At 38.2% G+C, this 12,727-nt stretch overlaps 1 protein-coding gene and 1 non-coding gene across 2 annotated transcripts in view; both read right to left on the reverse strand.

Annotated features, from left to right (window-relative positions):
- GYS2 (glycogen synthase 2) overlaps positions 1-12,727 on the reverse strand; it is a 39,873-nt gene that overhangs the window by 10,387 nt on the left and 16,759 nt on the right. The window contains exons 5-11 of the mRNA XM_036457996.2: positions 12,476-12,620; positions 11,855-11,972; positions 11,552-11,672; positions 9,351-9,457; positions 8,623-8,682; positions 7,345-7,423; positions 6,072-6,185 (exon numbers count right to left, since the gene is read on the reverse strand). Coding sequence (XP_036313889.1) covers positions 6,072-6,185; positions 7,345-7,423; positions 8,623-8,682; positions 9,351-9,457; positions 11,552-11,672; positions 11,855-11,972; positions 12,476-12,620 — 744 coding nt within the window. The remainder of the gene's footprint in view (positions 1-6,071; positions 6,186-7,344; positions 7,424-8,622; positions 8,683-9,350; positions 9,458-11,551; positions 11,673-11,854; positions 11,973-12,475; positions 12,621-12,727) is intronic.
- LOC118731126 lies at positions 6,962-7,122 on the reverse strand. Its single transcript, XR_004991817.1, has one exon. It is a non-coding gene; the product is annotated as a U1 spliceosomal RNA (small nuclear RNA).

Below are 12,727 nucleotides of genomic sequence, written 5' to 3' on the forward strand. Positions count from 1 at the left end.
GGTTATGGGGGGATTAAATGAGATCCTGTATGCAAATTAAATGAGATCCTGTATACAAAAGATTCTGTATTAAATGAGATCCTGTATCTAACAAGCCCTGGGTCAGTAGGGGAAAAACAAATGAACTAAAGTTTGTTTGACTGCATTTATCTTAGGAAGGAAGTACGTTCCCAGGAAGTGAGTTACTTTCACGATGTCAGTACAGTGCGATGACTGGGAATCTGCAGTCTAGGCTTCTCTCACTATACCCCACTGCTGACAGAGGATAAATTCAAAGTCAAAATAATCTGCAACGTTTCCTGAATCAAATGGTCACATTTCTATAAAAACTTGCCAGTTCACTCTGAGAGTTAAGGACTACTCTATAGAGTTCTGTAAATATTCAGACAATCAAATAGGGCTTATATTATTAGCACAGACCATGAATTACTAGTAATGCCAAGCTTTTAAAGGATTTCTATAGAATAAAAGCCTAATCAACCATTATGGTGGAACAGCAGGAACAACCCGTCACTATGATGCACACTGACCACCAGGGGCAGATGCCCAATGCAGGAGCTGCCCCCTGATGGTCAGTGTGCTCCCACAGGGGGAGTGGCTGCTCAGCCAGAAGCTGGGCTCATGGCTGGTGAGCTCAGCGGCATGGGAGCATACATGGGGAGGGGTTTTGGATGGGAATGGGGGGAGGCAGTGGCAGCAGTGCTAAGGAGCAGCTAGCTGAGCAGTAAGGAGCCTGCCGCTAAGAAGCAGTGAGCCAAGTGGTAAGAAGTAAGCAGGTGAGCAGTAAGAAGCGAGGGATCCTGAACTGCAAGAAGATGTCTTACTGCCAGCAGGATGGAGCCTAAGCCAGCAGTTGGACCTTCCCTGAGGGGCCCTGGACTGTGAGAGGGCGCAGGTCAGGCTGAGGGCCACCCCCACCCCCCAAGTGCATGAATTTCATGCACCGGGCCTCTAGTTATTAATAAAACACAATACCTAATTCTGAACCAACAGAAGTTTATCTCAGCGCTTTGAGGATATTTTGTTAGGAAGGGTTAATCTTTTATGTCTTTTGCATGTGTGTGTTTGCTTTATGATATAAATGAATAACTCAAAATACTGGTGAGTTTAACTGCATAAACGATTTGTATGAGATGAACTTCCTCCTCCATTCACTCTTTGTAAGCTATGTGCCATTGTATCTCTATGCCTTTTCATCTGCTTCTGCCGGGTGAGTCCTCCTTTCTGTTATTTGCAGATAAATTCCTGCTCACCGATCAAGATCTAGCTCACTTGTCATCTCTTTGATAAAAGATTTTTTCAAATCCTGTGGGAAAGACAAATCTTCCATCTTCTACTGGACTAAGTACAAATAAAAGCTAATTTCATTAGGCATTGCCTGTGTGCCAATATTGTACTAAATGCAACATCTATCACTTTTTTAAACCCACAAAAATTCTATGAATGCGGGCCTATATTATCATTTTAAAGACAAGAAGATAGAGGTACAGGCAGAGATTTGAAGCCTGACAGTGTGAGTACCGTCTTTAAGGACTTGGTATGTTGCCTTCTTTAGACATGAGGCCGTCCTGAATTTGCTGTTCAGATTTCCTCTAATATGTCCTGGACTGGGGACCTTGACTGACAGCCCCAACTGCATCCACTCTAGATCCACCATAGCAGCTGCTCCTGGCCCATAGACAGACAGACATGGGTACTGGTGCCAACCCACCTCTACCCAGTGGGTGATTATTTTAATGGGTAACTTTTGTTTGGGGAATCCCTGTTGCTTTTCTTATGAATCCCCATTAAAATGGTTGCATCCAGCTGCTCATAGAATAAGGCAGCCATCTATTTGAAACTGTTTTGGTTGGTGAAAGATCAAGAAAAAGCTCCTAAATACAGCAAAATGTTGTATGTAGTAACATTAATATATTTAAAATAAGTCAACGGCAAACCACAACACACACACACACAAACATCTTTTGTATTAAGGAAGGAAGCATTGTAAAATAAGATGAATTTGAATTGGCCTTTTAAAATTTTCTTGTTTTTTGTTTGTTTGTTTGTTTCTTTTTGTGGGCACATACGCACCCATGTGTATGTGTTTTCTCCACTAACTGACAAGCCATGTTGAGTTGTCTTGGTCCACTGCTTTACCCCTTTTGAGTCACTATCTGGTTCTGCTATGTGTGTACATTTTCATGTATTTGTTCCTCATTATGAATTCTAGTTTTTTGTTTTTTTGTAAATTACATTTGACTTTCCTTTCTGGAAAAAGAAAAGAAAAGCTGAGACTGTTTGAGAAACAGGCTGCAGTCTGTGGCTCTTCTTACCACCCCTTCCTTCCTGCTTTCTTTGCGGTGTCTGACTGCACCTCCCCACCTGCTAGTGCTCTCACCTCTTTATCCTTCACACATTTCTTCCAACAAGCACTTTCAAATCTAGTCCTTAGTCTTAGTGTCTGCTTCTCAGAGGATAAAACTGAGGAAAAAAATATGAGACATCACTGCCTCAAATAACTCAGTCTCTCCGGAGAAAGGGATATATTTCATATATATATATATATATATATATATATATATATATATATATATATATATATATTATATTGTATATATATATGTATATACACACACACACTGAGTGTCAGATTATTATGATCTCTGAATTTATAGTAATCTGGCCGCTCAGTGTATAGCCTATATAATAAAAAGCTAATATGCAAATTGTCCCCTCTACCAGGAGTTTGACCAGCAGGAAGGCCAGCCAACTGCTCATGTCCCCTCCCCCTGGCCAGGCTGACTGGCTGGACCCCACCCATGCACGAATTCATGCACTTGGCCTCTAATATATACTGAGTGGCCAGATTATTATGTGTTCAGAGATCTTAATAATCTGGCCACTCTGTGTGTGTGTGTATATATATATATATTTCAATGTGATCATTCCATTAATTTCAGTAGGCTTAGGAATGCAGATGAGGAAAGATGTGTTCTGTCTGGAGTAGATAAGTGTATACTAAGGAAAAGTGCAAGGAAGAGATGACTTTTAAGTTGGATCCCAAAGCCATAGCTAGAATGACTGAGATAAGGGTATTTCAGAAAGAGAGAATAACCTAAGTCAGCAATGACACAGTGGTATGAAAATGTTTAGTATGGTCATTATATGAGGTTCTTGCGCAGTTGTGGGATGTTGCCTCACTGTTATCACACTTTAAAACAAAACAAAAAAAACATAGATCAGCAAAGTATACTTTGTTCAAAACTTTAAGGGACCTCCAGTCACAATCATCCCAAGAGGAAAGGAATCCAGCCTCATCTCTCCTTTTCCACCCTCCCACATCCTGACATCTATCTGTATTTATTGCACATAGCATGTGCCAGGCACAGACAGGTTGTCAGAGGAAGATTCACAAATATGGCAGGACATAAAAGGTTCTAAGAAAAACAGAAATCTACATGAAAATAATAGGCTTTCTTGCCTCCACTATTTGTTTTCTTTCTGAGAGACAAACATTAGATATAAAATAAAATAAGAAGCACAGATTGAGGGTAAATTATATGAGAATGAGGCCAAGCTGCTGTTAATATACACTGTGATGAGTCTCTGTGGACCCAATCCTGCTGAAACACGTAAAGGAAGGGGCACCCTTGGCAGAGACAATCCTGCATTTCCAGGGGAAAACTTGTAGTCTGACTATCCTACAATATATAATAAAAGCCTAATATGCTAAGTGTCCAGTCGTCTGTTCAACCAATCAAAGCGTAATATGCTAATGATACGCTAAGGCCTCTCAACCGCTCGCTATGACATGCACTGACCACAAGGGGGCAGATCCTCTGACTGGTAGGTCAGCTTGCTGCTGGGGTCTGGCCAATTGGGACTGAGTTAGGAGGGCCAGACATGCCCTGGCGCCCTTCCACGGTCCTTCACTCACTGGCCAAACTTCCATGTCCCTCCCTGGCCCTGATCACGCATGGGTGGGTTCCCTCTGTCTGGCCTGTGCCCTCTCGAAACCTGGGACCCTTTGGGGGATGTCGGAGAGCCTGTTTCAGCCTGATCCCATAGGCCATGCCAAGGGACCCCACTGGTGCACAAATTTGTGCATCGGGCCTCTAGTTTATTATAGAAGGTATGCTAAGTGTTGAAAAGTTTGGAAAGGCAGAAACACAAATGAGAAAAGACAAACCACCCATAATTTTATGGCACAGGGCATGTGTGCGTGTGTGTGTGTGTGTGTGTGTGTGTGTGTGTAAGGAAAAGTGCAAGGAAGAGATGACTTAGTTAGTACCAAAGGCTAACACAGCATGGAACATTTTATAAACAGCTAGAGAATTTCTTCTGCTTGATTTTTGCAATATTTCCCTTTTCTAATTCTAATTCTCTGCTTGCTTGCTTTCTTTCTTTCTTTCTTTCTTTCTTTCTTTCTTTCTTTCTTTCTTTCTTTCCTTCCTTCCTTCCTTCCTTCCTTCCTTCCTTCCTTCCTTCCTTCCTTCCTTTCTCTCTCTCTCTCTCTCTCTCTCTCTCTCTCTCTCTCTCTCTCTCTCAAATCTCCACTCATTCAACTTCGTCTTCCAACATGGCACAGTGGTCATTCTCTGGCCTCCACTACTGTCCGTGTTCTGGTAGTTTCCTTTACTACCGCCCTTATATCCCCCAGGTCCATGTTTTCTAAGTAACATCTCAACTTGAATATCTCTCACGTCACTCACAGTCATCCTATCAAAAACTGAACTCAATTCATGACACGACTTTCAAACCAATTTCTGTTAAAGCTTTTCCTTGGTTTTTAGAAACTGTTGGTTTGATACTGAAGCCAGGCGGCTAGTATTCTTGCCTTCTTTCTCTTCCTCACTTCTAATGTCCATTGGTCACTAAGCATGATCTTTCCTGTGTGCAACCGTCTCTCCTATTGTCTCATCCTCTCCAGGACGTCTGACACGGCCTTTGTAGGAGGCCCTCATCAACTCTCACCTGTACTATTGCAGTGAGTCCTTGTTTTGTCTCCTTCCACTCCATCCACCCACCTCCACATCAAGGACTTAATAAAAGGTAAAAAGTAAATATAAGAATAGACTCTTTTTTCAAAACATTTTTCAGAACAGGAAAGATTTAAGAACATCAAAAGGAGAATGGGTAAAGCAAAGTTGTTTTTTTCAATGTAGAGAAATTCAAAGAATATTTATAAACAGCAAGGAAAAGAGTTGTCTTTTATTACCTATACTCTAATGGGGGGTAAACAGGCTGTTATTCAAAAATTTTTGGAGGGAATGAGATCCAATAAAAATCCTTAGGACCTCAAGGAAAGAAACCCAGAATAGGTAAAAAATAAAAAATAAAAATCTATAGTTGAGTCCAGTATAGAGGGACACTGAAGGAGTTTATACTTTTGAATTCTCAGTTATGTCATCTGCTAAAGGTGAAAGAAAGACGGGAAAGGGAAACATTTGGAAAGATTGGTAAAAGCTTGCAAACCCTTGATCCTGAATTGGTGAATGAAATTGAATAGGATTAAGCAATTATTTGTCGACATGTTCACCATTGCCAACCACACTTAGCAAATGCCTGGAACAAATAGGCCCTCAGTAAACATCAGAGAGGTTAGGCACCACAGTGGTAGAAACCAGGTTTTATTCATATATTGAGCACTGTCCCTAGTCATTGCAGAAACTCAAGAGTCCAAAGAATAAATTGGTCTATAGAAGATGGCATAAAAACATCATTAGCCACATTCTTTAAAACTGGAAACTTCTCATATTTCCCATTTAAGTTGAACATTATCAGAAAGAAACAAAGATAATTCATGCAATCTCAGAGATTTGTTAATTAATTCTTAGAAAATATTTAAATCATTAAAAAGTAGATAACTTCCTTATGCTTAGTAACAGATAGTACAGTAAACATAAATACTAGAATTATGAATCAAAGCCATAAATATTCTTCAGTTCTCAAGAATGATACCAAAATAGTCATTATATTTTAATTACCCAACAGAAGAAACAAAATTAATTTCCTTTGGAAAACACATAAGGGAGGCATCTAATAAATTCTCAGTCAATATATTCTATGTCAGAAACAATTAGTTCTACCTTAACTCTGTCTGTGCGACTGTTGAAAAGTCCAATCCGTCTAATGGTGCTGAGGATGGGGTCAGTGGAGTCATCTATCATGTTGTGAGTGGTCACTGGAGGCAAAGACTGTCTCTAAAGTAATGGAAGAAAAATGTCAATTAATGTGTGACTAATTTCAACAACAGGTCATTGACAACATGTCATATAACCTTTATCCAGTCTTTTGAGACAACACTAATGAGGATGACTAAGTTTTGTGTGTTTCAGAGTAGGAAGAAGGGTTCAAGCACTGCCTTTGTATATGGGAACACATGCTACTTTTATTTTCCACCTGCAACCAAGACAGCCCTGGCCGGTTTTGCTCAGTAGATAAAGCCTTGGCCTTCGGACTGAAGGGTCCCAGTATTCCGGTCAAGGACACATGCCCTGGTTATGGGCTCAGTCATCAGTTAGGGGAATGCAGGAGGCAGCCGATCAGGGATTCACTCTCCTCATTGATATTTCTATCTCTTTCTCTCCTTCTCCCTTCCTCTTTGAAATCAATATATATATATAATTTTTTTTTTTTAAAGACCAAGACATCTTGCTGCTCCTGGGATTTAGCTGGAATACGAATGTCCTGAAATCTTGCCTCAAGAGGAGCTCCTCTTTTAAATCCTTTTGTGGGGCTATCCTGCAGGGTCTGATCCCTCACTATTATGACAAGAGTTCACTGTATGCCTAATACTTTCCTTTTCTTCTTTGCAATAATTCTACTTGTCTGAGAAACATTCACATTTTCTCTACTGTAACTCAAAATTCTATGCATTTTTTAAAATTAGGTTTTTATTGTTATTGTGACACATACTGTTTTTCAATTGGATATAATGGTTCCAAATTATTTCTATTATATAATTATTATTGGGGCCAGGGGGAGAGTGCAAACACAGTCCCTCACTACCACAAATTATGCAGTTGACTTTTCTACATTTGGAGAAATCAAAGGGGGTCGGCACACCCAGAATGCAATGGGTGAGCCTCGCCCTGGGAAAACTCTGGGGATCATGACATCTTCCTGCTAAATTAGGATCAAATAAATTTTTAAATTGGACACAAGAAAGGCCCTGAATCCAATCTCTTTTATGAACCACTCATAAAAGGGAATATAAAGTTGACATTTAGGTGAATACAGAAGAATGACTTTCCAGTTCTTGAGTTTAAAAATTTCCCCAATTAGCCCATTCCAATAAATTAAAATATTGAATACAGTGAATTTAACAATGGGAAGTGGTAGGCACTTTTTCTTTACTACCTGAGTTGAAAAGATGGCTCTTTTCATTATTGTTAGATCATCTCGATCCAAAATATTGTTCAGATCAGGAATTTCTCCTCTGTGGGAAAAACAATGTTAATAACAAAAACAACTGGCACTAATTCGGTGCTCCTTTGTGTCAGATACTCTTCTAAGCACTTTAAAAATAAAAGTAAACATAGTTTTCAGCTGAAGCTCACAAATTCTTAAAGTGTGAAGAAGTTTGATAAAAGATAGCATTGCCCCAGCCAGGTGGCTCAGATGGTTGGATTGTTGAGGCTGATACAGGAGGCAACCAATCATTACTTCACACTTCAGTATTCTCTCTCTCTCTCTCTCTCTCTCTCTCTCTCTCTCTCTCTCTCTCTCTCTCTCTCTCTCATCAATAAGCATATCCTCAGGTGAGGATTTTAAAAATAGCATTAAAAATCAAAATTTTGTAGCATTCATGTTCACATAGGGGGTCACTCTCATTATGTTTTGCCCATTTCTGAGTACTGCATTCTAGAATGGCCAAAACTTGTCCATCTGTAAGTTGATACTTTTACTGGTAAAGAGAAATGATGTTAACCTACTACAATGGGTCAGAAGACAACATAGTTTTCTCTTCAAATCACAGAAAAAATAATGTATTTTAGTATTATTAGGTTATAACACATTTAAATTTGATTTTGTTATTTAGTCTTTATTATATCTGTAAATTACGTATCTTATTTATTATTTATTAAGTAAACGCATACTTGATAATATTAATATGTTAATTAGTATTCATTAAATGTTTGGTTAATAAATATGCTGATTTAATGTTGACATAATTAGCATATTAAATCTATATATACTTTGACTAAAAATTTCATGAACTCTTAGCTTCAGATTGGCATACTAACATTTAACAAGATTTTCATTGAATTAGAACCTACCTGCATATATACCGTGTTTCCCCAAAAATAAGACATCCCCCGAAAATAAGACCCAGGGCATGGAAAGATAAGACATCCCCTGAAAATAAGACCTAGCGCAACTTTGGGAGAAAAAATTAATATAAGACACTGTCTTATTTTCGGGGAAACAGGGTAAATATGTTCTCATTTATAAAACTGTTTACAAATGTTTGTCAGATGAAGGATAAAAGAAAACCTAATGATATGATGTCACACATCTTCAAAGGTTATGAATTCCTTTCTATTCAGAGCAACATAAATATATTATACCATTGAAACTGTTAAGTTGGAATGTGACATCAAATTGTTTGAGATGGTAAGTGTTCCAAACACCTACCTTAATAAGGCATCATAGAGTTTCTTTCCAAACTTTTCCTTCACAGAATGTGCAATGTCCCTGGTTGGGGGGAAAAAAATCTATAAATTAAATAGTGTCACAATTTACATCTGTATTCATCATGATAACGCTGTTGTTTTGTTAGTGCATTGTTAAAATTACAGTTCTCTTTTGTATAGATGCCTCTATTATCTTCGCTTTTGCCAATTTAGCTTGAGTTAAACCTCCAGAGCAGAGGCAGCAGAACCCTGACTAGCCCCCAATGTTTAACTTTTGTTTTGCTTGATGATATTTAGGATAGGGCTGAGGGCTGGGAGGGTGCGTGGATGCAGGTATAGATGTAACAAGATTGGGAATGGGTTGATAATTGTTGAATATAGGCTATGGGCATATCAAAGGTCAGTAGACTAATTTGTTTAATTTGTTTACTTTGCCATGTTTTTATTTGAATAATATATATTTTTTTAAATGTCAACCCATCTTTAAAGAGTTCTTCAGAGGCTTTATCCTTCCATGGTAGCCTATTCCACAGTTTTTATTGTAACTCAGATGAGTAGTCATTACATAATCTAGCATGATAGCCCAATGAGAAGAGAACCAAGTGGCATTTATGCTATAATAATCTTAAGAAAAAAATAGTTCAGGAATATATTGATATATCAGAAATCATGCACACAAACAACCATTTACAGTTATTGCTTGAGAACATTTACAAGACGTGAAATTACCAGAGCTGCTTCCGCACTGCCTGGCCTTTCAGGGTTTCCACGTTGAAGTTGTTGGTCTTGGCAGGCATAATGAAAAACACCACCACTGTGACGTCACTTTTATGCATCTAATGAGGGACCAGAACACACAACAGAGTGAATGACCAAAGATGAAAATAAAACGTGTGGCAGATAGTCCTTCAATTCTGAGCAAACAGTGTTTGAAAACATTTTTAGGCAAAAAGAATACTTTTTTGATTCACAGAAACATTGTACCCACCTTCCTAAGGCTTTTTCAGAAAATTTATTTTAAATTGGGCTTTCAATAGATGTTTGTTGATTAAAAATTTTAAAATTCAGACAAAATATTTTTATGGCATGAATCACCTAAAATATCTAGCCATTGCTATTGTTATCACAATCTGCTCTGTAGTTTAAAAAAAGTAACACAAATTTGAGCTAATACTACAGGGTCAAACTTCACTCTTTAAAATGTAAGATTGGAAATTTAATAAGGATTTAGTTTTGGTTTATTCTATTTTCCCCCCTTAGCTTATATACATTGCTTTACACAAAATATTATTTACATTTTTTGTCAAATTTCTTGATTCTCATGATACCGCATTTTGTTTTTTTAGCACTAAGGTAAAGAAGCAAGCATATGATCAGCAATTTTGTTGTGGCAGCCACTGTGCTGAATGCTTGAAATCATAATTCACCCCAATTCTTGAAATCGCTGTGCGCAATAGATGTCACTCTCCTCGTTTTACTGACATCAGGAGAGAGGCATGGAGGCATGGAGGCCCCTATCACTGATTATTGGCAAAGCTGAGATTAAATTGACTCTAAAATCTGTGGGACTTTTTTTTTCCTCTTCTCACAAATACTATTGGCCTAGCATCTCCCACAGAAGAAAATGACATATCAACAGCCATGGGAATGAAAGCATAAACTCAAACCATGAACAGATGAATGAATGCTCGTATGTTCTAGAAATTACTATCTCCTGAGTGTGAGGCGTTTTACCACCTAATCTGCAGCCTCTGCACTCTAGAGCCTGACAATGTATTCAAAAGTCTATGGAAATCATAGCGATTGTAAACTGTGCTGCTATGAACATAGGGGTGCATATATCCTTTCTGATAGGTGTTTCTGGTTTCTTGGACATATTCCTAGAAGTGGGATCACTGGGTCAAATGGAAGTTTCATTGTTAGTTTTTTGAGGAAACTCCATACTGTTCTCCACTGTGGCTGTACTAGTCTGCATTCCCACTAGCAGTGCACAGGGTTCCCTTTTCTCCAAATCCTCGCCAGCACTTGTTTCATTGATTTGCTGATGGTAGCCATCCTGACAGGTGTGAGATGATACCGCATTGTCGTTTTGATTTGCATCTCTCAGATGATTAGTGACTTTGAGCATCTTTTCATATGTTTCTTGCCTTCTGTATGTCTTCTTTCAAAAAGTGTTTATTTAGGTCCTTTGCCCATTTTTTGATTAGATTATTTTGTTATATTGTATGAGTTCCCTATAAATGTTGGAGATTAAGCCCTTATCAAAGATAACATTGGCAATATGTTCTCTCATGCAATGGGTTTTCTTGTTGTTTTATTGATGATTACTTTTGCTGTGCAGAAACTTTTTATTTCATAGCAGCACAATTTACAATAACTAAGATTTGGAAAAAGCCTAAGTGCCCATAAGCAGATGAGTGGATTAGAAAACTGTGGTATAACCACACAATGGAATATTGTTCTGCTGTAAATAAGAAGGAATTCTCACCATTTGCAACAGCATGCTTGGAACTGGAGAGCATTATGCTAAGCAAAATAAGCCAGTCAGAGAAAGGTAAACATGATCTCACTCATTTGTGGAATATAATGAATATCATAAACTGATGAACAAAAAAAGATACAGAGACAAAGGAGCATCGAGCTAACTGTCAAACTTCATCAGGAAGGCAAGAGAGGGTTGGGGGGGGGGGGCGGCATATGAGATCAACCAAATGACTTGTATGCATGCATATAACATAATCAATGGACACAGACACTAAGGGGGTGAGGGCATGTTCTGGGGAGGTGGGGCAGGAGGTCAGGGAGAGGTCAATAGAGGAAAAAGGAGACATATGTTCTACTATTTGTAATACTTTAAACAATAAAAAAGAAAAAAGTCTATGGAAGCCATAACACAGGAAACATAATATAACATCATAGAGCTCCCTTACCCTCAGGAGGAAATTGAGCCTGGATAAGGATTCTAGGAAGATGTCAGCTCCTTTGTTGGAAAACTCATACCTCCCAGCAATGAAAAAGAACAAAGTTTTTTCAAGATCAAAGTCCAGATGACTAAAACAAAACAAAACAAAACAGTTTCCAGTGAAAGAAAGCACCAGCAACAAAATGTACACAGGAATCAAGTGCAAAGGGGATGGGAAAGATAAACATGTACTGTAATGACACTGTTTTCTCTATATTAGAGACCCCTAAACTTGCACCCTAATTTTTTTTTAAGAAAGAAAAAAACATACCCATAAAAATGACCGCGAACAAATTCTTGTATCCTAGCCTTGTACATTGCATGTAGATTTTGAAACTCATGCATTGCTGAAAATTTCTTAACATTCAGGCCATTTGGAGTAACTACATCTGGAAAAGCAAAAAAATAAAATAGTTACGAAAATGCTCTTTTGAGAGAGGATACCATTGTAAAAAAAACCAGATGTTTAAATTTATATAAAATTTGATTCTATGAACATATATGTAGGTTGTGACTATCATAGAATTGAAAATTCACAAATGTTCACAATAAACTGTGGAAATGGGAAATGAGGAGTACATGACCAAAATAACATTGGGACAATGACATGGTAGAGTTCAAAGCAATAATGATGATTATTATAGTTTCATTGCTTACTATGTACCAGGCATGGCTCTCAATGCTTCACAATGTAACTCATTAAATCCTTAAAACTTCCAATGGAGTTGGTGCTCTCATTTGCATTTTCAGTGGCAAAAGAAAATCTTATTTTCTCTCTACTGTTTTATGCTTTTTGGTTTTGTTTTTTGTTTGTTTGTTTGAAGCAAAATTCTCATGCTCTCTTGTCATTTGGAATTGAAAGGTCAGTGACAAACGGAGGTGTAAACATTACCAGGCTTTCTCTTCAGCATGTGCTCTGCCTCCACTGCTGTGATTTCAGAAACCGTGGTGAACACATGCGCACAGTGGACAGAGGCCCGCTCCATGCAGTACCGGTGGTAAATCTGCCTTTCCCCGGCCTCTTTGTCTATGTTAAACTGTTCAAAACAAAACACAAGCACATAGACATTGGCTTCTCCCACACAAGCAAGACAAAATCACATATTGCTTACATTGTGTCTCCAAAAAGCTGTGTGAAATTTGA

Source organism: Pipistrellus kuhlii, unplaced genomic scaffold (genome assembly GCF_014108245.1).
Source record: "Pipistrellus kuhlii isolate mPipKuh1 unplaced genomic scaffold, mPipKuh1.p scaffold_m20_p_3, whole genome shotgun sequence".
NCBI classification, from domain to species: Eukaryota; Metazoa; Chordata; class Mammalia; order Chiroptera; family Vespertilionidae; genus Pipistrellus; species Pipistrellus kuhlii.